The sequence below is a fragment of the Gossypium hirsutum genome, chromosome D01 (genome assembly GCF_007990345.1).
Source record: "Gossypium hirsutum isolate 1008001.06 chromosome D01, Gossypium_hirsutum_v2.1, whole genome shotgun sequence".
Lineage (NCBI taxonomy): Eukaryota > Viridiplantae > Streptophyta > Magnoliopsida > Malvales > Malvaceae > Gossypium > Gossypium hirsutum.
The window spans coordinates 13,861,362-13,888,071 of NC_053437.1; the positions used below are offsets into that span (position 1 = coordinate 13,861,362).

General features: G+C 31.9%; 2 protein-coding genes and 1 non-coding gene across 4 annotated transcripts; 1 reads left to right on the forward strand and 2 right to left on the reverse strand.

Moving 5' to 3' along the window:
- Window positions 1–739: 739 nt before the first annotated feature.
- LOC107921994 (uncharacterized) lies at window positions 740–11,310 on the reverse strand. 2 transcript variants are annotated; one of them, XM_016851802.2, is made up of 13 exons: window positions 11,136–11,310; window positions 10,634–10,919; window positions 9,460–10,550; window positions 8,843–8,850; window positions 7,910–8,085; window positions 7,599–7,659; window positions 7,387–7,485; window positions 5,461–5,555; window positions 5,211–5,324; window positions 4,539–4,606; window positions 2,873–2,983; window positions 1,422–1,653; window positions 740–1,050 (listed from the first exon to the last, which is right to left on the reverse strand). In XM_016851802.2, the coding sequence occupies exons 2-13, from the start codon at window positions 10,808–10,810 to the stop codon at window positions 940–942; spliced, it is 2,343 nt and encodes a 780-aa protein (XP_016707291.1). In that variant the 5' UTR covers window positions 10,811–10,919; window positions 11,136–11,310; the 3' UTR covers window positions 740–939. The 2 variants fall into 2 exon arrangements, with proteins under 2 accessions (XP_016707291.1, XP_016707290.1); XM_016851801.2 differs by having other exon boundaries at window positions 9,460–10,919.
- A 12,855-nt stretch (window positions 11,311–24,165) lies between these two features.
- Window positions 24,166–25,046, reverse strand: LOC107921740 (transcription factor bHLH53). The gene is made up of 2 exons (XM_041087098.1): window positions 24,445–25,046; window positions 24,166–24,366 (listed from the first exon to the last, which is right to left on the reverse strand). The coding sequence occupies exons 1-2, from the start codon at window positions 25,039–25,041 to the stop codon at window positions 24,181–24,183; spliced, it is 783 nt and encodes a 260-aa protein (XP_040943032.1). The 5' UTR covers window positions 25,042–25,046; the 3' UTR covers window positions 24,166–24,180.
- A 1,046-nt stretch (window positions 25,047–26,092) lies between these two features.
- On the forward strand, window positions 26,093–26,165 carry TRNAR-CCG (transfer RNA arginine (anticodon CCG)). The gene has a single exon. It is a non-coding gene; the product is annotated as a tRNA-Arg (tRNA).
- The last annotated feature ends 545 nt before the right edge of the window (window positions 26,166–26,710 follow it).

The following is a 26,710-nucleotide window of genomic DNA, read 5'->3' on the forward strand; positions in this document are numbered from 1 at the left end:
ACTTATCTGAATAATATATATAATTACTCAATATATAATAAAAAAATTTATAGATGAGCCTAAATAAGTGTCATTTACAAACATTGATTGGTTTAAGCAAAAATTGAAACATCAAATTTGGGCAAATATGTATGGTACCCATACCATGAGTCCAAAAAAAATCTAACTCTTAACACATCAATACCTAATTTTAATTTTTAAAATAGTTTCTTCCTAAATAATTTGTTGAAGTGGCAAATGATTTGAGTGAAAATTTAGAGAAAATGAAGTTTTAAATTAACGCCAAGCTTGTTTATAGAGAAAATCAAGTCTTAAGTTCAGTACAAAATTTGTTTATAGAGGGGAGAGGGCTAAAAATTTGACATTAATTTCAACATTAATTGGCTTAATAAAGATGCATCGATATTAATGAATTAAAATGTATTAAATTATTGATTTCAATTTTTTTTAGATAATTTATATCAGACCCATCTTAATTTCACCTTTTTTACAATCGGCTTTGACCAAGTTTCTGGTCAAACTTACGTTTCGGTATGGACCCAATTCTTTTGGAATAAAATTGATCTTTATGCAAAAAATAAAATAAATTTTTGAAAAAATTGGTGGCCAAGTCCAAAATAAAAATAAACGAAATAATTCTTTTTTCAAAAACACATGAAGCAATGGGATATAGATTCTGTCGTGCGTGCATTAGACAATCTGACATTATTTATATGCATTAATTTAGACTAATTATGGATGACAACAAATTAATATCTATTGATGGGTACCCCAAAAGAGTAACTTGGGTTTCACTAAATTGTAGTAAACACTAAAACACTAGTATGTAGTATTCAACACTTCAAAATATATTATTTCATAACACTGACTTTTTACTCCTCCATAAGAACATGACAAAGGGTCTGTGCATGTGAAGATACCAAACTCGAAAAATAACAGCTAATTTGGAGATAGAAAATGCACTCGAGCAAGTGTGTACTCTTTTCCAGCTATCCAAACCCCTGTTTGCGACCACTGCACATCTTCCCAGTCAACATTCTCCACCAATACCTGTTTCATCACAACAATCTCCGTCACTAAATTTTCATGCCTTTACTTACATTTGATGGACCAATCTGGCAGACTGAAAAGGAGAATAAACAGATTATTTATGCCTTAACACTATCTGATGTAGGAGAACTAAGAATATGTGATCTGGGAGTTGCCTAAGCTTTCAATATCCGTCATTTAAAACGTACTGATGGTCTTCCGAGCTTATTCTATCATATTATCATGTGCTTCTACTGCAAATTCGAGCATTTTATTCCTATTGGCTTTATGGTATTATCTCAAAGGATAATTTACAATGGAAGATGCTAAAACGGGAAATGCTGCAAAGAAACATGAGTTGCCAAGGAAGTAAATTCTGAAACGGGAGGTACCTCTACGTGCTCGAGTGGCAAGGGAATTCCAATTGAACGCATGACTTTCTGGGAAAGGGGCTTCTTACACCGAGACCATCTGAAAACATCTATCAGGGTGTTCTCAGAGTCGTTCTTTTCACCATTTGAGGAATGTGAGTGGTGATTTTGAGACTTCTCTGTATCTGCTTCATGTGCTTGAGACGCTACTGTAGCTTTCACCATTTTCTCTCCAGTAAAACATAGCTCATACCTTCACAGTAATTTAAAATATTTAAGAAAAAAAAAGGAAAAGAAAATGCCCATAGTTAGCACATCAACTATTATGAGTTTGTAGGCGCTCAGCTCTTCCAAATAGGTTAGAAAACTCTTAAACCAGAACAATTTAGCTATAATGATCAAATCACTGAGAAAACCAATTAATATTATAATCCATCAGTTCATTAACTCAGTTTGTCCACGGGATTTTCATAATAATGTGAGACAATTCCTGAAAGAATTGAACTGTTTTCAGAATCAATCAAACGAATAACTGATAAAGCATTTAAATTGTTTGGTTAATTTGGTTATTTTGAACTTAAATAATTTGCAAACAATCCAAGTAATAGTGTATGGTAATTGAGGAACAAAAATAAAAAATATTAGCAGATACGCAACATCAAAAATGGTTTTTGGCAAATCACTGAAAATTTTAATGCAGAATATCAAGCACTGGTAGAAATAAGGAAAGGGGACGAGAAGAGAAGCAACTAATCCAACTTGGCAAAACCACTAGTCAGCCTTTTTCATCAAAAATCAGTCGTTGAATAGTATTAGTAGTAGAAAGAACTTAAGAAACTTGTGTCTATGCCATACCAAGCAAAGGTAAAGGCAGGGCCAAGAGAAAAGAGTAAGTGGAGGTAGAACATCTTGCTCTCAACTTTGTTACCCTTCCATTCAACAGTCAGATAGCATCCAAAGCTTGTAACCTATCTGATATTTTAAGACTACTTTTTAATTGGAATGTTCTTAGGTGATATTCAATTACATTTGTAATATTTCAATATTTGAATTATCAGTTTGAATGCATAAACATCCCATCAAATATTTACAAGCTAACAGAGTGAGTGTTTATTCAATAACTGCTCAGAGAGCTTTGCTCACGAATATAAATGAGCAAAGAAAATAATCAGCCAAGCAGCACCAAGCTCAAGCTCAACTAATTGTTAGAATCCGAGTAGCTCATAACAGGCCCACAAGTGGATAAATTAACTTCATCACTAACCACGAGAGAGACTTGATATGATATTAGGTTCTTTCCATGCTTCTTGTCAATGTTATATACTAGTTAAATCAAATTAGATTTAAGAAATTAAGCTAGCAGCAATTAGAAAATGTAATTAATAAATTAAAAAGGGAAGAAGAAAAGCCAAAATAAGTAATGCAGCCGTCAATCTTGTTGCATAAACGACAGTTTATACAAATAATAATACCTGCACGAATGTGTCTCCAAGTACAGAACTTCACCCTTCTTCAAACGAGCAGATGTATAAAGGGGTTTCTTCAGACCCTTGTCAGCAACTATACTGATACTATACTTAATCCTGTGGAATTGGCAACAACATTCATGGAAGAACGAAAGTTAAGGTTCAGCATAACAAGCAATTAAACAAAAGACAATTATGACATTCCATACTCAATGTCCTTAAAACTTCAGGTTCTGTAACAGAGATAGATACAAAAAACCGGATACTGAAATCCAACAAATCAGAATGGATATACTTTTTTGCACCATTAAGAATTTCTTTTATTAATATTTCAACTGCTGAACTAGTACTAGACTTAAGTATTGAAAAAAAAAAGAAAAAGAATTAAGATTATAGTTCTGACCACCCCCTATTGCACCATCGTTTCTTTAATTCTTGATTTACTCCCACCTTCATCTTTTCTTTTCTTTTTTTCATCTCTATTCAATGTCACTTCACACCTATTTACTCAGATTTGTGTGAGAGTGCCGGATAATGGTATGTCTTGGACATAGGCATGTCCAAGTTTTTCCATGCATTGGGAGAGTCTTGGAGGGTCATATCTCTATGCTTATGTCCGCAGATGCATTGGACGCGAATACTTAAAGAAAAATAAAGAGAGAAAGCAAAATTGTTTCACTCTATATTCTCAACTCTTTCCTTCGTGTATCATATCATATGATCTTAAAATGATTACATGATACTAATGTGACAAGAACATTTTCTAGTTTGGCCCAGCTTCTAGAGTCTGTACATCAAAAAGCTCAACTAACACAAAGATGGGGTTGGATCCTACAGGAGGGAAAGAAAAAGAAGAGCCATTGAGCTTCTGTAAAAGCTAAAAATTGGCTTTCCAAGCATAAAAGCAGAAACTTGAAATCAAAATGTCTGAAAAATGCTGAACACTTTTTTGAAACTCTATTTCTAAGTACTATTGATCCATCCTTTTCAAATAGTTCTGTAAATGACTAATTAATTAAATATATCATCAAAGTGCCTATTCTTTTTACTGCAATAAATTGAGCTCCTTAACAGTTATTTATATCCAATTAAAGCCCTTAGCTGGATGAAAAATGCCATGTGGTTTAACACTTTGCATCTCTTTACCAACTAAGATAAGATGGTACATAGAACTGATGGAGTGGGATAACATAGCATTAGTAGATGTGAAAAATATTTAAAACATATATTTTATTCCTTATTTTTCTTTTTCATTAACACCATATGCCAAAAATTAAGTGTATGAAATTATTTTGTAATGTTCCCCAAAACAAAATAAAATCTAGGTGGTGTAGAACTCAACCTAGCTAACCTAACTCCCTAAATAAAAAGGCAATGTAAAATAAATTCAGAGGCTTCTAGAAGATCATAACTGAATCTGCAGATTAACTTAAAATAATTTGTCACCTCATTACCAAACATACTGAAATATAATGTTCAAATCCTACACAAGGTTTCTGGAAGAATCAGTAACTTGTACAACTACAGAAAATTAAGAATCTTAAATTTAAATCTAAAATTTCAATTCTAAAATATGATGGAATTTGTGCATTAAAAATCTCCATATATCTATAATCAAAATGCAAATTTGAAAAACTCAAAACAGGAAATCATAAATAAGTCTTGAAGGTACCAAGGCTCATTGCATAGGTTGTACTGTATAGTAACTTCCCGTACAAATCTTTGCTGTCGTAAGGCATTCTGAGAAGTGAAAAGCATTACGTGAGCTTATTTCTATTTAATAAACAGAAAAATAACATATTAGATGATACTAATAGCAATAAAAGAAAGATTTCAAGAACACAAAGTATGAAGCTTTGCATTTCTTAACTATATATGAATCATTACTCTTAACAAACTGCTGTCAGAATAATACGCAGATACCATGTAAACCAATACCAAACTTAAGAAGAAAAAGGCAACATATCCAACTTATGGGGCAAATGATTCCGCCTTTGCCTCATACTTGTAGCATACAGTTTTTTTGCAACACCCTGCATTCTGCACAATAATTTATTCCTGACTAAAAAAGACTCGCATGAATACACATGCTTGGTTCGAACTGTATGACATTGTAAATGGTCATGTTTCCAAACAGTTGTAAACCTATTTCCCAATTCTGACCAGGGTTACAAGCTATTGATGCCAAAAGATATGAGATATAATAGTCTACCAAGGCAAAAGCATTGCATGTCACATAAAGCAATACAAACAACAATTTAAAACAACAGCTCCTTTAGAAAACACAAGATGAACTAAAAGTAGAACTTCAAAAAATTAGATGAACAAAGGAGGCAGGAAATACAGAAGCTGCTGCCCTAGTAGTAATTGTCCGTTCTACAGCAACTGGAGCAAGGGTGGGCTCCACTGTTGATGAATGTGTAAGGCATGGCTCCAAATCAATGGTTCCGCCTCCTTTCTGAAATAAAATATAGCAAGAAAACACAATATTTAAGAAACAAAAGATATTATAATAATTTATTTTAAATATCAGCTTTCCACAACCTTATTAAAAACTAATGGAATAAAGGGAAAAAAGACCAGAAACTTGTAACCTTAACAATGCAGCATCGTTCAACACGATAACTACAACTGATTCCAGCTCCCCAAGCACGGGAACGAACATTGTTCCTAAGTTTAGAGGTGTAGCCTAGCAAATATCGGTCCTATAATGTCAGAATGTTGCATAAAAACATAATTCCAACAAATAATAGAAATAAATAGAGTACCTGAGATAAAGAATATCAAAGAGCTAATCAAACAAAACCACCAAAGAAACCAAAAAATAAAATCAAACCATGACAATGGTTCAGCTCAAGTCAACTTTGGTCCATCTCATTATTTTGGGTTGAGCTAATAGAAAACGTAATTATTACGTAATAAACTTCACTACTTTTTAATCAATTTTAAATGCTTATCTATCTTTAAATGTTTCCTTAACAAGCAGGGTTTTAAAATGCGGTTGTGGTTGCATTTTCGGTAGCATCGCATTTATCGTGATTGTGGATGTAACGGGGGTTATTGCAGACATTGCAGTCATCACGGTCGTGAATTTTTTTTTGTTTCGCACAATTTATTTTTATAATATAGCTATTATAAGTCTAATCATATAATCTTATTTTAAATAATTTTTAAAGCATTTTATTGCAATTTATAATTTTTATGTACAAAAATAAAGTAAAATTTGTACTCTATAAAGTATTATAGCAAACTATTAAATATTCATGGGAAATTCTAGCATGAGCTCCACTAAAAATGGCTTAGAAAAAGCTTTTACTAATATTTCTAACGATTTACCAATATTGGCTTTACCAATATTTCTAAGGATTTACCAATATCGTAAGATATTTTGGTAAAAGCTTTTCATAAGCTTTTTTCAGTGAAGCTCATGTTAGAAGTGCCCCATATTCATAACATCAAAATAAATTTATAATTTTAAGTATATATTATAATACTTCTTTAGTTATTAAAAGTTAAAATCTAATTAAAATATTTAGTTTTTAATTTTAAGAATGGTTCTAAGTTTAAGATTTTTAATTTTAAGAATAGTAAATTATGAAATATTTAACTTTCTTTTAACTTTTACTATCATAAATTAATATTAGTTTATAATAAACTAGATGCCATTTTAATTATTATTTAAATAAATAATAAAACAAAACAACTTTAGATGCTTCTCGAACAAGCTTCGTTCATTTGGACCGTTATAATTAAATTAAAGTTTAGTATATAACATTTATTATTCTCTCGTGTGAAATAATATTAATGACTTTCCTCTTTCCAAAATAAGAACAGAACAATTCAAATATAAACTATCAAACTAATTTAATTTATGAAACCCATTTCTTTCTCTACTCTTTGGCCTCTGCTTTAATTTTCGTCCCTTCTCATCTCTCTCTATCTACTGTCTTAGAGTTTAGTAAAAAAATCTGAACTTTCTGCTCTCAACTCTCTTCTCAAGAACTAACTCTTATAAAACACAACCCTCATCTATTTTTGTCTTCAACCCATTCTCACCCATACCTGACATGTTACGAAAATAAGAAAAAAAACCCTGTGCTGTGTGAACTGATGAGTGAATGTTCGTTTATTAGTTTTAAAAACTATTTCCAGTGGTTTTCACTCTCTCTTTCTCTGTAGTTTTCATTTTTCTCCTAAGGTATGGCAAGTTAGCACAAATAGCACCCTGTTTTTCCTTGCTATCCTGCTTTTTTGCAGCCACTATTGGTCAATAATAGTGTGAAATATTTTCACACCGCGATTGAAGAGATTAGTGGTGGTGGTAGGCGGCACTACCACGAAATAACGGCCACTATACCGCTATTGCGCCGCTTTTTGAAACCCAGGCATTGATGCACAAAGTAGAGCACATATGGTGCTTTATTTTTAGTGACAATGCTTAATGTTAATGGAGTTAAGCTGCTGAGGCATATGTTACGGTAATTATTGGAAAAATAAAATACAGCTGAATTTGGACTTACAATCTTGTGGTGGCAGCACACGGATAGTAGCACGTAGCTCTTGGATAGCTGGTGGAGGTGGAGAAGCAGTTGGACGGCAGTAACCAGTATGCATAAGAACTATAAAGAATCATCACAACATCAATGCAGAAAATGTGTTAAAGGATAACAGTTCTATGATCTACATGCCAACAAAAGGTTAGTACAGATTTCATGTTGCCATTACAACATACCAGCAACAAGGTCAGAGTCATCTGTGTATATATCAGTCCCCCATAGCTGGCCACCCCTGACCTGCACAGAATGCACTTATTTATTTTTTATTTTTTTCAAAAAAAAAACAGATAATGTCTTTGACAACTTTCATCCAATTTCAAGACCATCAAGTTCGCATTATAAGGATCTCTCAAGGTAAAAAAAAAAAAAAAAGCAATCAAAACAATGAGAAAATATCACGATTAATAAAAGTTTTCAGCTTTTGCAAATTGCACAAGTAAAAGATCAAAATCCTCAAAAGAAAGAAAAAATATCTCTTGGGTCTTACCTGACGATTTGTGGCAGTAACATGCTCAGCAGGGATTTGAATTTCAAGAGTAGGGCCATTTTGAGAGCTTTCACCATTTTTATCAGCTTGAGAAGCTTCATATTCTTCCCACAACTTAATCAGCTCTTGCATGCATTCACCAACTTTATAAACAACAGTAGACACTTCAGGTTTACCTGAAACACAAAAAACATTAGTAGATTACAAAGAGAATGTAACCCCCAGTGAAATGCCTAAAACCTTTCAGTTCAATCAATGACCACAAACAACCCACTTCACAGTTGCACTGAACAAGCAACATATAATAGGTAGGAAAAAGAAGAAGCGACAATAATTATTCATCACTCACAAGACCTACTTAGGTAACCATGTTATAAACAAGACAACGCTTATAACAACTGTAACACAATTCCCTCCACTCATGAGGCTCTAATACATTGGAGCTTCCGTCATCTCTAACTCACCCAACTTCCTTCTAAGCATCCATGAATCCTAAAAGTAATTATAACCTTTAGTATTTAGAAACTTGACTATAGAAATAATCATCTATCTTGATATCACTGATTTAACTATTCACTAGCCTTGTCCCTTCTAAGTTAAAGGCTTGAGTGAATTACTGTGGAACGACCTAATATACATCCTAATACAGCCTGCAAATCAAATATAGAGAAAATTTCATCAGTTCCAGTCTTCATCTACCAAATCAACGTGCAAGGTCAAGCCTAAACTACCACCATAAATGACACTTCAAACATACAAAATGTAAATGTCCACATGTTAAGCACAGGCCGAGAGAAGCTTTGCAACTAGGATAGGTTCTTTCAGATCAGTCTAACTTCACTTCACCAGATCATAATGTCCCCTTCAATCAAATATGAAAACAAAATTGCAGCTAAAATGTTGAAATCCAGAATGCACTAAACCACATCTCACCCTGAGATCTGCAATGTAAAAAAAAAACTATTATTAGAATAACAAGGGCAAAATACCAAAGTAAAACTTGTTGAAAATGAAAATGTAGCTACCAAAGCTTCAACCAATAGAACTTTTAAACTCACTTAAAAAGAACTTGTATAATAGCTAATTTATATGAATTTCACTTTGTGTAATGACTGAAAGACAGGAAATACCCTCAGAACAAAAAAAAAAATTGTAATTAGTTAGGCATCAATTACATTGCATAGAAACTGAGAAAGTACGATGCCTTAGAACAAATATCAGCAACATTATTTTTTAACAATAAGACCAATAGCATCACGAATACTTCTAAATACTTTCAAAACATCTCTGAAAATAGCCAATACAAATAGGAAACCCAATTAATTTGCAAACAATGGTAAAACCAATGCCAATCAGAAGGCTGGAACAAGGATTATATAGAAAGTGGCTGCATATTGAAGGAGTTGCAGGCAAAAGGAAAGTATTAGAGAGAGGGAATGCATATTACAAAGGCTAGAATGCATGGAGATTTTAAAGAGATAATTTCATATAACATGTAAGCTGCAGTAAGGTAAATATTAAAACAAACACTACAAAATAGGAAGACACACCCTTCGTTGTCTTGAGGTCGGGGTCTAAAAGAAGGCTCACGGCTTGCCACTTGAGGGCTGCCTCTTGGACGAAGCATCCTTTTACGCTGCTGGACTCCAGAATTAAAACCTTCCTTTTCCCTTTCCGTAGCCCCTTCACCATCTGCACACCCATCATCAGATTCTTTGTCAGAGCACTTGCTGCGCTTCTCAGGTCTGTCTCCTTCTGTGTCACCATCTCTTTCTCTTCTCCTATCTCTAGCTTCTCTATCAACATTTTTCCAGCTATCCAACTCTTTTTGTTTTTTCTGCTCAGATGCCTGATTTTCCTGCTCTTGTATTCTAACAGATCCATCTCCTAATTCCTTCTCATTGTTTAATCCTTCTTTCTCTGCTCCATTCAGTGGCTCTCTCTTGATATGATCCTTCTCCCTCTCTTTTGGCCTTTCTTTTTCCTTCAAATCCTTCCTTTCTCTTTCCCATCTCTCTGCTTCTCTCTCCTCTCTTGCAGATTCTTTTACCTCTCCGCTACTATTACCAACATGTGTGTTGTTCCTACGATCACTTCTTTCCTTATCTCTATCTCCCCAATCCCGGTGTTTCCCATCTCTTCTTTTTCTATCCTTGTCTTTAAACCTATCATCACCTTTTGAATCAAACTTGTTCTCACCAACAGCCTCGTGACCTTCAGCATAATCTCTTTCTTCAGTAGCAGGACCTTCCTTTACAACTTCAACTGTTCCTTGTGAATTAGCACGTTGGATATGCCATGGATCTATGTTTCCACCTGGGGGCTCTGAATACCTTTTTCCTCTAAGGTAATCCCTTGGATCCTTCCAACTCGAATGAATACTAGCCCCACCATAGAGATCCTTTTCCACCTTCAAATCACCCTTCGGACCACTATAATTCTCTCTATCATGTTTCAATTCTTTACTCTCATCCCCCCTACTCTCAAATCTACCATCCTTTTCACCTTTCCCACTTTGATACTCCCTCTTTGCAGCCTCAGCATAGAACTCCCTTGGTTCCACTCTCTGTTCTCGACTCTCAACCCTAACCTCTCGGTTGTCCTTGGCCTCCCGCAACTCCATCCTACTCTCAGAACAACCCTGATGAGAATCCATATGTGAATCATTCAAAGCAATAGACGAAGGCATTCTATATATGGAGTGCTGTAGAGGTGACCTTCTACCTGAATCACGAAGCTCGGTTCTAGGAATCCTAGGCATTCTAGCATCTTGCCCCATGTCATAAGGGGCAGGATGATGGTACTCAGTGGGTACAGAAGACGAAGGCATTTTAGGATAATTAGCAGTATCCTCATGAGGGTATTTGGGGGCAGAAGAAGATTGAGCACCACCTTCTTCATGAGATCTCTTTGGAGCACCACTCATATTTTCAAATCCCTTCAAAACAATCACTTAATACCTAGATGAATTAAAGCAAAGCAAAGCAAAAAAAAAAAGTTTATTGTTTTCCTGCAAAAGGAAAAGAAAGAAACCCAAATGTTATATTCAAATAAAAAACCGAAATCAGAAGGAGAGAAAAGAATGTTGTAAGAGAAAAGGCATAACGCAAAAACCTAGTAACATGTGTTTGAGTAGCAGAAGAAAATATATCAAGAAAAAGATATAGGAGTGAATAAGAAGAAGAGAAAGAAAATGGAGAAAATGTGAGGAGAAAAGAGAGCTCACCTTGGATTTTGGGAGTGAATTGATGAAAAGGTAGGGATCGAAGACGAAGATGATGTGTTGTGGTTCGGGAGGTTTTTCTATTTCAGTTTTAATAGAAAGGCAAATTGCTGAATGTTGGAATTGGATGCACCGAACCCAAACCCAAACCCAAACCCTGTCTTACAATGGGTAGGGTACATCAAATATCCAATCCACCATGTGAATAAATAAATATATTAAAATTATCTATTAAATAATATTATTTCACATTATTTTAGTTTTCTTTTGTTTTTATTTTTATTTTTTTAAAACTAAAACATCATTAATTTATAATCCGAGCCAACACGTTTATCTTGTACACCCTAACTTAAGACTCTTGGAGGACAAGAAACAAAATAAGAACTACATGCAGTAGACAAAATTACCCAGCACCTTATTTGCAATTCGACGCGTCCACTAGAAACACAAATGTTGGAATTGAAGCCCCAACAAATAATAATAGTATAAAATCAGGCCAAGACAAAACCTCGCGGATGGACATAGCCTCCGCAACTTGTGGCTCCAACGGCAGAGAAATATGTGTAAAAGTTCGAATGAAACAGCCATCCGCGTCTCGAATAAGTGCAACTAAACTAGTCAGGGGCAAAGTTAAAAAAATAATCAGGTCCAAATTAAATTATAATTTTTATAATAGTAGAAATATAATTTTACTATTTTAATAGCCCACACCTTTATAATTTTTAAATGATTGAATCAAATTTTTATCATTTTTAGAGGACAAAACATAATTTTACTTTTTTTAATAAAAATTTTAAATGACCTAAATAAAAAACTTTCCATTTTAAGATGGTTAGGCCCCTAGCAGCACCTAGCTACGACTACGCCCCTGAAACTAGTCAAGTTTGAAGACAAAAAACAAGGCGTCGACATTAAGGGCACGTTTGGTTCGCTGTATTGGATTAGAGGTGTAATAGCAAATCAACTGTTTGGTTAAATGTAATGGAATAGAGGCGTAATAGTAATCTTGTGTTTGGTTGAATGGAATAGAAGTGTAATAGTATAATGGAAAAAAACTAAAATGACTAGAATACCCTTAGTATAAATTTATTTTGGTAAATGATTATTGTTATTGTTATTTAAATTTTAATAAGATTATTATTATCAATAATAAATAATTTAATCATATTTAAACATAATTATTATTAAATATATTAAATATATTATAATTAAAATATATAACTTAATAAAATTCTTAATAATCAATATTCTTATATGAATTTACTAAAATCATAATATATGATACTATAAAATATAATTTGAAATAATTAATATTAAATATATTTTAATTAAAATATATGATTTAATAAAATTTAAAATAATTATACCTAATAAATTTTCTTATATGAATTTGTATAATTTAAAATAATTATTATTAAATATAATTTAATAATAATATATAATTTCATAAAATTCTTGATAATAAATTTTCTTCTATGAATTTATATAATTTAAAATAATTAATATTAAATATAATTTAATAATGATATATAATTTCATAAAATTCTTGATAATAAATTTTCTTATATGAATTTATATAATTTAAAATATTAATATTAAATATAATTTAATAATGATATATAATTTATACATTTAACCAGTGCCAAGCATTATGACCTTTAAGCAATGTTGAACTTGATCACCCAAATTTTCACAAATACTGCTAATTACTTAATTCAAACTGCTTCAGCTTTAGGTGTTTCAGTCAAGGAGATAGAGCAATCATGTCAACAAAATTTTCTCATTAGAAATGCATTGTACAAAATGCCGGTCAGATCATTTCAACCTTCCAGCTACCAACTAATATGTTTTCCAATTTTCTAGCCCACCCAAACTTTACAAAATGCTAGATAGCATATTAGTCACAATCATATTCACATCACTAACTATATCCGAAAATGAATGACCCTGAGAAAAATTACAAATATTACATGGATTTCATTCAATCAATGTTGATGTAGAAGCATCCTTGCCCTCTGTTGAAGTTGAGTTAATGACCTAATACAAGTGCCCTCCTCGCATGTCTTTAAGCGTGTAAGGCTGATTAGTTCCCGAATAAAAACTACAAGACTACTTTGCATTGGCAACTACCGACACAAAAGGTGCTATAACATGAAGGTAGCACACAAAAGTTCACTTTACATACCCCATAGGCTAGGGACCATAAATTGACCATGTGTGGACACCAGACACACTACTTGAGGGTGCACCTAAGGTTAGCATCAAGTCAGGGCCTAATAATTAATTGCCCAAAGCATTATGATAAGATGTCATAGTGCCCATTTGGTTTCTATCTAACTCACATAGTCAAGATGAAATATAGATATATATATAGGAGAAAACTGGTAAAATATGAGAAAAAAACACAGTGCCTCATGGGGGCTTTTACTAAATTATTTATCTAACAATTAAAGACCTAAAATGCCTAAAGTCATTTCATCATTGATTAAAGAAAAAAGATTTCTTAGATCTAGAAAGTTGGTTCTGCATAATTATTAGACACATATTGATGGGGACTTTAAACAAAGAAAATAAAGTAAAATGTGATATGGGACCAATCCACCTAACCATATTGAAATGGGAACAAAATATCTTCATCTTAAGCTGATTGATTAATGGATCATATCAGGAGTCTACATTGGCCAACAAGATATAAATCAAGTGGCCCAGGTTTCCCTACATCTCCTAATCGTCCATCCTTATCACATTTAAATCTGTGGTGTTGTCTTACACCGACATATTGCCCTATAATGATTCAACATTATGCAGCATATGGCTTATTTAATGCAACATTTATCATCAAAATCTAACCTTTTTCCATATACAAAAAGGGAATATTAATCGTATCATAAAAGATTGTTTTTGAGTCAATTCCACTAGATTTGGCTTGAGACTTTTTTTCTATTAAACCCAACACAATTTCCACAGTGAAGAACATAAACAAATACTTAAAACAAAATAGGAAAACATTAAACCTAATGCAATGCAAGTGAGAAAATGAAAAGCATACCTAGAGACCAATAAGGCATGGGAGCAGGCCTGCCGATAAAAGAGGTGTACTGATCAACAACGTCAAGGGGAGTAGGGCCAGAAAAGAAGTAAAAGTCAAAAACACCACCAATAATCTTATACGTCAATGAATTCCCTTTGTAAAACACATCCATGCCATTGCTGTTCAACAAGAGAACAGCATGTGCAAATGGCTCACCACCCACATTCCTCAAATCCATATATACCGCCTCTTGTCTGTGTCACTCCACCTTCATCTGCATGAACCTTGATCCCTTCTACTTACATCATTAAGTAAAAGGAACATTGATAATTGAGCAGACCATAATCCAAAGACTAAAACCAGCAAGATGGGTTAGTAGAAAAATTATGCAGCCAAAATCTAATGGTCACATTAAAGACATGTTTAAACCCTTCATATGACATGTGATAAAGGAAAGGGCTTTCTTACATGACCACAGGTAAGTTTGCAGGCAATTGCATGACTTGCTTCATGCAAGAATACTGTAATGAGCTTAAAAGGCAGCAACAGCACTGTTCTCCATAGCTACAACAATCAGGGGGAAACATTAGGTCAATCTATTTAAGCAAACAGAGGCAACCAGTTCAAATTCCAAAGAATGCTGTATCTTTTAACAGAAAGTCAACTGCAGTGAATCCTCCTAGAAAACTCCTAAAACCTTGGCATCCTCATCCTTATGAACAACTTATGAAAATTGTTGTAAATGCCATAGCATTTATGAGTTCCTTATGAACAGATTTACAACAAGTATTACAAAAGTAAATCACAAATGCTCCCAGAAAAGAACCCAATTTCCTTCAACGTGCAAACCAAGAAACTATTTAAACTGTTAATCTATTTCATAATTCAAATTACCATCAATTCGATGGTTTCTCCAAAACAAGAAACTTATTAAATTTTAAACTAAAACTAACAATCATGGCTTAGTCAACTAAACCGTAGATATATCATCCTTCAAACAAACATAACCAAGGAGCTCTTACCAAAATTACCCCATTGTTTTTACCGTGTTTATATTGTTTCCTTACAACAACCAAAAGCATAGCAGAGAAAAAGATGATCTTCGTTATAAACAAGAGAAAAAAAATTCAAGAAAGAAGCTTACAACAAGAATGACAACAGTGAAGACACCAATTGTAACCAGAAAGGTAACTTGGCCATTATTGCAGCAACTGTTTAGCTCCCAGTTCACCATTTTTCTGCCTTTATTTCAAAATCTAAAAAGAACCCTTTTTTTTTCCAGGGGTCTTTTGTTTGGGATTTGAGAAAGTTAGATGAAAAAACAATATATGTTCCAATATCCAAAACATTGAACTTCAAATAAATAGAAAAAAATATCTCAAAAAGTTTATAATAAAGGCTTCCTAAATTACCAAGCATCAAAAACCCAGAAATTTTCATCCTTTTCATTCACAGACCAAATAAAGAACTATGAAAACACACTAAAAGGGAAAAAAAATCTCGATAAGAAGAACACACCCACAAATGGTACGCCAGAGGATGTTAGAGGAGTAGAACACACTGGATGTTAGAGGAGAAGACGGTGAGGAGAGTGGAGAAGAAAGGTAGAAGGAAGAAACAGAACGTGGATTTTGGGTAAAACAGAAGCGTGAATCGGGAGGGTAAAACAGGGACCAAAACTGAAGCAGCGCCTAATCTGAGCTCAAAGAAGGGATTAGAAAACGGTGGATTTTGGGGATTAAATCAGTAATGTATTAGACCCGTAATAGCAATACACTGAACCAAACAAAGTATTAGAGGGGGATTAAGTGGGGCTCACCGAGTAGGGGTGTATTGGATATACCAAACATGGTGTAAATTTCAACATATCATGCGATGGCTTGGCCTACAAATGCACACTCAACATCTCTGCCGTCTCTCGAATGTGTATAGCCTCAAACACACATTTGGCATAATCCCAAACATACAATAAATTATCAACAGAGGCTACAACCTGTGCTGTTGTTAACAATTTCAACTGCCAGCAGCAGAGATTTTGGGCAAACCAGAGACACTAAAAAATGACCAACATTCTTTCGATGTAACTAGGATTGTGTGTGTATATATATTCAATATATATTTTCAAGAGCATTGAATTGTTTCATATATTAAGAAAATAAAATTATAAGTAATCTTGCATTAGAATTAGAGTTGTACACGAGTCGGGCCCTAATAAAATTTTAAGCTCGATTGATAGGCCCGACCCAACTCAGCTTGAAAAATGGGTTTAAATTTTTGCTCAAATCCGACCCGAATAAAAAATGTTAAAACTTAGGTCCGATTCGACCGTATTAATTTTTTAAAATTAATTTTTATATAAAAAATTAAAATATATAATACTTCAAAAACACTAAAAATATTAAAATAAATGTTTCCCAACAAATTGAAAATAAATTTAAAAAATTCCTTATATTTAAATAACACTAAGATAGGTGCAGTTTAACAAGCAAATGCCTCTAAAATAGTAGCAAAATTAACAATAAAACAAAAGTTATACAATATCCAAATAATAACAACAAAATAGTGGCAATATAATAGTGAAATGACAGCAAAACAGTGAAAAATAGTAGCAAAACTACATCTTTTTTTGCAATTTCGAGCCGAGTTAGGGCAAAAAAATCTTACTTAAGGCTCGGCCCATTTAGAAAATAGGCCTTTTTTTTGCCCAAACTCATTTTTTGACCTATATTTTTACCCAAATCCTTCTACTTTTCAAACGGTCAGATGACATGTCTCATGGACATATTATAAAGAGATTAAAATTGCAAAACTTTTGAATAATGTAGAATAAATTAAAATTAGTTGGGTATTATAATAATTTGTAAATATTTAAATTCCATAAACGGAATAATTAAAAGAAAAATTGAATACACAAAAAGTTACCAGCAATTATTTCTAAAATTACAAAGAACTAATATGAAAGAAAAATTAAAAGATTATAAACTATTCCCTTGCAATTCTTTGGTGCAAAACTTTGTTTAGTAAACTGATATTTTGTGTTTCAGGAAGCCGAGATATTTATAGGAGAATAAAAGTTGGTGTAATTGGAAGGGTCAAAGCTTAGAATATTTTATTTAATGTAATCAATTTAATGATATTTAATTTTAAACATTCTCAAATTAAGGCAATAATTTTATTTTGCAGTATATGTTGTTTGTAACTACATATCTTTAAATGCTAATTATTGCAATTACAATAATTTTTTTATTAGTATTCGTTGGTATATGTTGTAATTTATTTGATTAATTGTTTTTAATTGAAGTTAAATGTTTTGTTTTGCTTGGTAGCACCTTGTAATCTTAATTTGGTAAAGGAGAAAGGTTAGGGGTGTTGCAACAAATGACACTTCACATCCTCAAACGAGAGTTTATCTCTATCATAAATCAGGGTTTCATTAAAAGACTTGTATGATAAGGGTAAAGAGTACAATAATAACATAGTCTGATCTTAATCATCAATCTTAACCTCAACATTCTTTAAATCAATTAAAAGAGTAATAAATTGACTAATGTGATCTCTAAGAAACTCACATTTGTTCATGTGGAACGTAAATAGACATTGTTTCAACACTAAATGGTTAGCTAAAGACTTAGTCGCATAAAGAGTTTCTAACTTTTTACACAAGACAGATGAGGTTTTTTCCATCAATACCTTCTGCAATACCATATTCACAAGGCACAACTGGATTGCAGACAGGGCATTTTCATCAAACTTTTCCCATTCTATCTGATCTAGATTCTTAGGCTTTTTCCTGATAACGACATTTTTCAGGCCGGTCTGAACTAAAATTGTCATTATTTGAACTTACCACATATTGAAATTTGTGACACCATTGAACTTCTCAATGTCAAACATTGTTACTGCCATCTCTGAACATGCTGGTCTACGAAAATTGGACTAACTCTGATACCACTTGTTGGAGATCAACCCGATTAAGCAACAAACAAGTAAAAATAGCGGAAGAAATTGAGAAATTGATCACACAAATTTAACGTAGAAAAACCCCTCCAAAGAGGATAAAAAACCACGGAAAAAGATAATTTTACTATAATGATAAATTTGTGTGTTCAATTTCTCAATTTCTTCCGCTATTTTTTACTTGTTCGTTGCTTAATTGAGTCGATCCCCAACATTTATCATATATTTCATATTTTTATGATTAAATATTTGATGCTAATACTTTATGTATATAACATTTCTAACTAATAATAAAACAAAATAATACAACATATCAAGAATTAATAAAGTAAGACCATACAAACTTACCTAACCAAACCAGCAACAAATACGACACCGAGGACTATTTTACAATTTTTCCTTTTTTCTGTAGCTATGTTTTGATTGGTTCAATCCTTGATCTATATGATAATTAAGTTTAATTTATCAATTCAAATACTTTACAACACTCAAATACATGCATACGATTTATTAATTTCATTTTACAATTTTTTCCTAAACTTTTATATTTTATTCAACTTAGTCCATAAAACTGAAATAACTACATCTTTAAATTTTAAGCTTCATTTTTCAATACACTTTCAATTTCATCCCTGTATAGCCCTCTAAATTTAAAAATTACAAAAATTTCATGTTAATTTCAAAATATTTTCATTTTAGTTCCTAAGTTCAAAATTAACAAAATTTACTTTACAATTTAGTCCATAATCAAATCTAAGCTTATAACCAAGCTATTTAATAGCAAAAACATCAAAAACCATAAAATGGCAACATTTCAAAACTTTAACAGTTTTACGATTTAGTACCCGGACTATCTAAATTAAGCTACAACGATATCAAAAACATAAAAATTACAAAAAATAGACTAGAATAACATACCCATGCAAAGCTTGGAAGCTTGACCGAATGGTTGAAGGTTAACCATGGCTTCCTAATTCTCTTTGGCACCCACACTTGAAGAAGAAAGAAATAATAATGGTGTCCACTTTTGTTTGTTTAAATTGTAACATATAATTTAAAATTTTAATTATAATATTAACATATTTTAACTTTAAACATAGCACTAACCATCCAACTCACTTAATTTTTGGCTAAATTGTCACTTAAATCCCTTTAGATCCATTAATCGGTAAAATTGTTAATCCAAAATTCAATTTGCGTCTACAATAACTTTGTAAATATTTAATAAAAATATTTACGGACTCAATTTACAGAAACGAGGTCCCGATACTTTAATTTCAGTGGTTAAGTGGTTCAGTGGTTAAGTGTCTGGTTGTGTGCTTAAAGTCTTGTGTTCAATTCCCTTTCTTTAAAAATTTTTATTAGTATTTTGATCCCATATTTGGTTTGGAACGTTTAGGTTGTCTCTAATTTTTGTATGTTTATCAACAAGAATGAGTCTACTGGTTTAATGGTTAAGCATTCTCTTTCCCTTTGCAACTCAAGTTCAAATTTTGTTGTGCTTAAAGTGGAAATTATTTTTGCTCCTATCTTGCTTTATAATTTCGCTCCTATCTTGCTTTGCCGCCCATGCTGTTAGAAAGTGGGTTAAATTTAAATTCTTAGCAATCTGATTATAAGATAATAACTAATCAAATTATTTGGGATATACTCTAATATTATTTTTTAAAATATTGAGAATTATCCTTCAATGATCTCTTAGTGTTGTCCCTTTCTCCCCCATTCCTTCTACATTTCTGTTTTCGTCACACTTTTGATTCTGAACTTTTTTTTCTGTCATTTTTTCCTTTTTCTACTCTTATTATTCTTTTTTTTTCCGTATTTTCTTACTTAGCAAACCCCTTTCCTTTCTTATTTTTCCTTTTGTCGCCCCTTTATCTTCTGTTTTGTTGTTATTTTGACCAGTGTTGTCACCTTTTCTGGATTCATTGTTGGCCGTGCGTGATAGGGGAATTTTGGTGAAGATTGTATGGCACATACTCCTCCTACGAGTTGAGTTCAACAATTTTCTCTTTAAGGAACGCGAGTTGCTGTTGTAGTGTCGATATCCCAAAAAAAATCAGGTGTGTGTCTCTAACTCAAAAGCCTATAGATTTGTGAAAAACTGAAAGTGGCAATCAACGGCACATGGGCATGTGCCTGGCCATGTGAGCCACACGGGTTGGCCAGGTAAGGTGTGTGGGCCACACGAGCGTGTGGGCCCATTTCAAACAGTTTAGTAAGGTCGTATCAATATTGTAGTATCTGCTATGTGATTATATACAATGTTCGATAAACACTATCTGTTATATAAGTTGTATGTAATTTTCTGAAAGCATGTTGAGTCATGCAAAATCATATATTCGATTGTATGTTGTCGTGTATGAGCATGACTATATTCAATAACTTCGAGTAAATTTTTATGCATGCTGTTGATCTGGTAATTTGTATGCTCTATTGGCATGTTTCTGATATGTTATGTTCGTAAATGAGCATGATTAGTTTGAGTACATCTGAACATGCATTAAATTGTTTGCATGTGCATTGGGGTGGGTTATGAATATGATATAGAGGAAGTTTTGATAGACTATGTTTTGTGATTCTGGCAGTTTACTCGCAAAATCTGTTTTTGGCAGTTTAACTGCAATATTCATTTTTGGCAATTTTTTGCATTATATCTAGAAGCTCGACTGCATGATTTTCAGTGGTACATGACCACTAATTTGGTGTGTTTGTTGGATGGGTACTTAAAAACCCTAATTGGTGTGTTGGCTGAGTTAAGATGGTGTGTAGCGGTCGGGGGTAGAAATTATTCTGTATGACATTGCAATGCTAAGTATGCCTTGTATTCGATTTTCTGCTCTGAGATGTATGGTCCGTGCATCATTTGATTGTCTGTTATGTTTTGGGTCATGACACACGCTGGGTTTTAGCTCACTCAATTATTTTATCTTCACATGTAATCCCTAGGACTAGGATTGGGCGATGTTCGAAAACTTTGATTCAGATTCTCATAAATAAACTGGGTTTCAAAGGTTTAGATTCTCATAAACAAACTGGGTTTCAAAGGTTTATTTTGATTTTAAATCATGAACTTTTTTTTTTCACTGGTGATAATATTTGGGACTTCACTTTTGGTTTTGAGCTTTTGTAGGGCTTTGGTAAGGTAGTTCAATTAAACTGCAAGTTTTCTCTCTAATAACTAAATTGGTTGCACCTTTGTTTTCAAAATTGAGTAATTATGAATTTTTACTGTTGCAAACCAAGATAAGTTAACGATTTTTCTGTTGGATGACTAAGTTAATAAGGTAATAATTGTTAAATAACAAATGTGTGGAGAAAGGTTCGCATAACAACTGTAAAGATTTCTGAAAGTAAATAAATCGGGTTTTTATAAAATTATTTCTACAAGATCAACATTGTTTAATAAGGCAAGTTATTTTATTTTATTTGAGTTGTGTGTGGTCTATTTAACCTCCAAGATTCGGCCGAAACATCTAGGCCAAGTTTAAGGTGTAACACTAATTTTCTATATAGCTAAAAATATTAGACAAAAATTCAATATAATAATGTAATGACCTCGTAATTATTAATAAATAATATTTATTAACTCGATTATCGAAAAATAAAATTCCAAAACTACCATTATCAGTACCGCTAAAAATTGAATTGTTACAACTAATAAAATTAAGAAAAACATATATATATATTGATATTAGTGAATAGCTAGTCTCTTCAAATTACCCTAATAAGTTTATTTAATGATTTATAACTTGTTAAAGATATCAAGGCTATGTACTCATAATGGAATATGATATTAAAAAAAAAAGTGAAACAATCAATTGTTGAAATTGTTACTTACATCAGTTTAGTCTATTAGAATCCATTCTCAGCTCAAGTTTTATTAGTGTAACATATATATTAATGTTTTAACACATACCAAAATTACCTTTTTTACTCAATTTTCTTTTCCAACCAGAAAACCAAGTATCCAATCAACTTTTATCCCAAAAAATTTAAAAATAAAATAAACATTATCTTGAGGTTTAATATGTCAAATTTGAGTGGCTTGATTAAGATGAACAAAAGCAAGTTTAATGAATGTACCTTAGAAAATAAATCAAATAATTGTAAAATTAATTAATAAGATAAACAATGTAATAAAATAAATGAATGAGAGAAAGAAAAAAAAACAGCTTCTTTTTAGAATAAAAATTTATAAATAAAAATATTTAAAAGAAAAGAAAAGAAAAGAAAAGAAAGAGATGATATGCTTAAGGTCTAGAAAGAGTAGAGGTGACTCTACAAACCTAATTTTTCTTTTACAAATAATAGAGGCATTTATGTAAAATTTAAAGTTGCATTTATGTAAAAAATAAGCGTTGAATATATATTAATATAGACAATATTTTAGATCAATGTAATAGAGATATCAGATATTGATATAAAAATTTATATGCATAACAAATAAAAATATATTGATAAATTCAACAGTTAAATTATTAAATATTAATCGTATAAATAAACATGATAAAACATATTACAAGTGTTTAAACAAAATTTAATTGGATATAAAGGATAAAATAGAAAAAAAAATTTAACCTAATAAATTTATTAATTATCATTTGTCCATTAAAGCCTAATATAAAATTATTATTGTAAACACTGAAATATTTAATTGAAAGTAAAAGAAGATAATTACTATATCGAATAAAAAGAATAAAATAAAAAGACAATTTGGATCCTCATCCTATGTACTTATAGTTAATTTTACGCTATTTACTTCTATACGACTTGCTTATCGACAAATATATACTGTATTTCTTTAATACCAATTTAGATCCGCATAATTCCTTTTTGAAAATTAAGAATAAAATTTAAATCTTTTTATCCGAACACGGTGGAGGTCTACCCAAAAAGTAGGAGGGTTTGGATAAAAATATAGTTTTAAATATGGGTTTTGGTAAAAAATAAAACCTATTTTCTAAACGAGTCGAGCTTCGGATAAGCTTTTTTTGACCCAACCTCGGCTCAACTTGGCCCGAATTTACAAAAAAAAAAAACTGTTGTTGTTTCCACTGTTTTGTTGCCATCTTGTTATTATATTCCTTCTATTTTGTTGTTATTATTTGGATATTGTAAAACTCTTGTTTTACTACTATTTTAGAAGCATTTACTTGCTAAGTTGCAATTATCTTTAGTGTTATTTAAGCATAAATATTAAATACTATTTTTAATTTATTTTTAGTTGGTTGGAAAACATCTATTTTAATGTTTGATGTATTATATTTTTTAAATTTGTTTTTATATAAAAATAATAATATAAAAAATTTTAATACAAACATGCCAGACGCGAATTTCAACATTTTTATTCAAGTCGAATTTGGATAAAGTTTTAAGCCCATTTTTTTATGCCGAATCTAAAAAAATAAACCTAAAATATTCAAATTTAAATTAGGGATTAATTTTTTTAATAAAAGCTTATTCTACTAGTTTCGCGTGGGGTGTGTACTCATTCAGTACCACTGGTTGGTTGATGATCTTGGTATTTCGATGGTTTTAGTCTATAAGATTAAATAGCTAGAAATTTTTTATCTCTCGAGTTTAAGTTCATGAGTTTTTTTCGTATATATTATTTTAGTTTAAATCTAAATTTTTTCATTAATAATCCAATAAATGATTTTTTTAAGTTTATTAATTAAAATTAAAATTGTATTTGTATTTGTTTGAAAAATACAGTAAATGTTAATTTGTAAAGGTAAAAGATCTCAAGTGTGGTGCACCTTGAAAGCATATTCTGTTGCGGGTGCGCTTCTTTTACCTTAACAAATTAATCTCTACCGTCGAGTACTTGTCTCTTATCTTTTGCTTAATTTGCTGGTTGAGGAAAAGGTAATTTTCAGAACTGAAGAAGAGAGATTGCTGAATAGATTAATGGCATTTTGAAAATGAAATGAAGTACAAAATGCAATACAAACACATCCATCAAAGCATGAATATTTGATACAATATACATGTTAAAACAAAATAAACAAAAGCTCAACTACAGACACTACAGATAAAAAAACTAAAAGAGTTATTTCAGTCATTGGAAGGTAAAGATAAAAGGCGAGTGAGTTCATGAGAGAGTGGAGGTTTAAAAAGGGTTGTCAAAGAGAGAACCGCATCCTTTGCTACCAAGCACTTATCTTCCATGTAAAGCTTCTCCTGTACCTTGGGACTTGTTACCATTTCCATTTTCCCATCCCAACTCCTCTTCTCATTTTCCTGCATTTGTTTTCAACTTTAAATTAACCCCACTGCTTACCAACATTTTCATTGACTTATCAAAAGAAGAAGTATTACCGGAAAGGAGTCCATAACTTGAAGAGTTCCAACTTGGGCTTGCAAATACTTGATATATTTGAATGCAGATTGAAGCATTTCAGCAGTGTTCATCTTACTCCCCCCAGGCACAAGCTTCCCTAGCTCTTGAGTCTTTTTAGTAATCTTCCTCCTCCTCTCTCTTGCTGCAATGCTTTGCACTGACACACACTTTTCCTCGCTAATCTTGTTGCAGTTTCCCACTGTTTTCATTCCTTCCAAGTTAATCTGATGATCTTCAAGCAGTGGACATGGACTTACAGCAACCCCATCAAAGACACCAGGCATCAAGTCTGAGCAGTAATGGTCTTCAATGAGTTTATGACGTTTGGGGCATGGGTAGGAGCTCAAAGTTTCATATGGGATGACTTCAGGTGGAATGGAATATAATGGCAGTAACGAAGTGTAGTTTTGAGGGTCAAGGTAAGAAGCAGGAAAAGTATAAGGCAGCTCAAATGCATTCCAGTAGCATTCAAGACCATCTGGAGCAGCAAGCTGAGTCTCACTCTCAGCTTCAACTGTTTTTATTTCATACATTGGCACATCAGTTTGGCAGTCGAAATATGAACTCAAAACCATGGTACGTAGCCGTTGAAAATGCTGCAAAAAAGAAAAGAAAAGAAAAAGAAATTTATATTACAGGAGACCCAATGTAGCAAAAGATTACGGAAAAAAAAGGGTAAAAGAGAAGCTTAACATACCTGAAATAGAAGAAGAAAACTGTTAAAAATCAGTTTTGGTGCTGATTGACTACCTGTTGAGTTTGAGACAGGAAAGATTTTTAGAAGACCAAACTTTATACAAAAAAGAAACTAAAAAAAGGAAAAACTGAATCCGAGAAGAGAGTGGTGGGTTGCGATAAAATAGGGAAGACTGGATAAGAAACGGTTAGAGGTAGTTACATGCGGCAACCCAATTCCCGCTATCACCTCTATTGCAGGTGTCTAATATATGACTCTATGCCTTACAACTGATATCTGTTTGGATCTTAGGACGTCTATTACAACTGTCAATGTTGGATGGCAGTCAAGGATGGATCGTTTTTCGCTAACTTATGCCACAGTTTTGGTGTAAAAATTATATAAAAAGCTAATAAAATTTTAGCTAAAATTAAAACATCAATATTTTAATATTTTAGATTCAAGTATATAGTTTCTTTTTGTAAATTTATTCAGGTTGTGTTTTTTTTTGAATTTTAAATTTAAAGGTAACATAAAAATATGAAAAAATAAAAATAAAAATATCAATTATCAGAGGTATATTAATTTGTTCTGCTACCAATTAACACAAAATGGGTAAAGCAGTATAGATATTACTAAATTTGAAGGAAAAATTGATGCCTACATCTAAATAAATATTTACTTCTAAATTCAAAAGCCCAAAAAAAACATCAAATGAGTAAAGACTATAAACAGATATTTGGGGACAAAAAAGTTGAAAGTGTAGTAGTAAGGATTGGATAGTGAGGAACAGGAGGTTTTGTTAGGTAGCTGCCCAACATATGTTTCAAGATTTACTTAATTCATTATTATTCAGCTATATCAGGATACGAATTGCCAACCAATCAGGAGTGTTCATAAAGGAATAATACAATGTTTAAATATATTTTATTTAATTGCTTAACGAAAGGGATTGCGTGGCCTAATGGATAAGGCGCTCGCCTCCGGAGCGGGAGATTGTGGGTTCGAGTCCCATCGCGATCGTTTTTGCATTTATTTTACAAATTTGAAATTTAGCTATTCTATTTTCAATTCTTGAAATTTAGTCCCTCAATTATTATTATTATTATTATTGTGAATATACCTCTTAAAACAAGAAAAATATATCTTAAATCTCAACTCTCCTTTCAAACCAGTGAAGAACCCCAAAAACCATTTGTCTAAATATGTGAATTTAATTAAACCAACTTTTCTAAATAAATTGTTTACAAATATATGAATTTAAACTATTTTTTTACATATTATTTTTTTGTATGAGATTAATGTTAAGGGTATATAATTTTTGTTTGAAGTTGATAAGGGTTTGTAATTGATAAAATTTCATCACTAATTTTTGTACTGCTAAGTGCTAACTTGATATTTTCTTTATTCAATTAAAATAAATAAATCTATGATTATTGTAATTTCTAGAAGTAATCACAAATTGTCACACAAGTGAAGTCTTTTTTTTCTTTCTATTTTTTTAAAAATATTTATTCATTGACTTGCAAGTAATCAAGAAAATTTCCAACTTCAATTTATACAGTTAT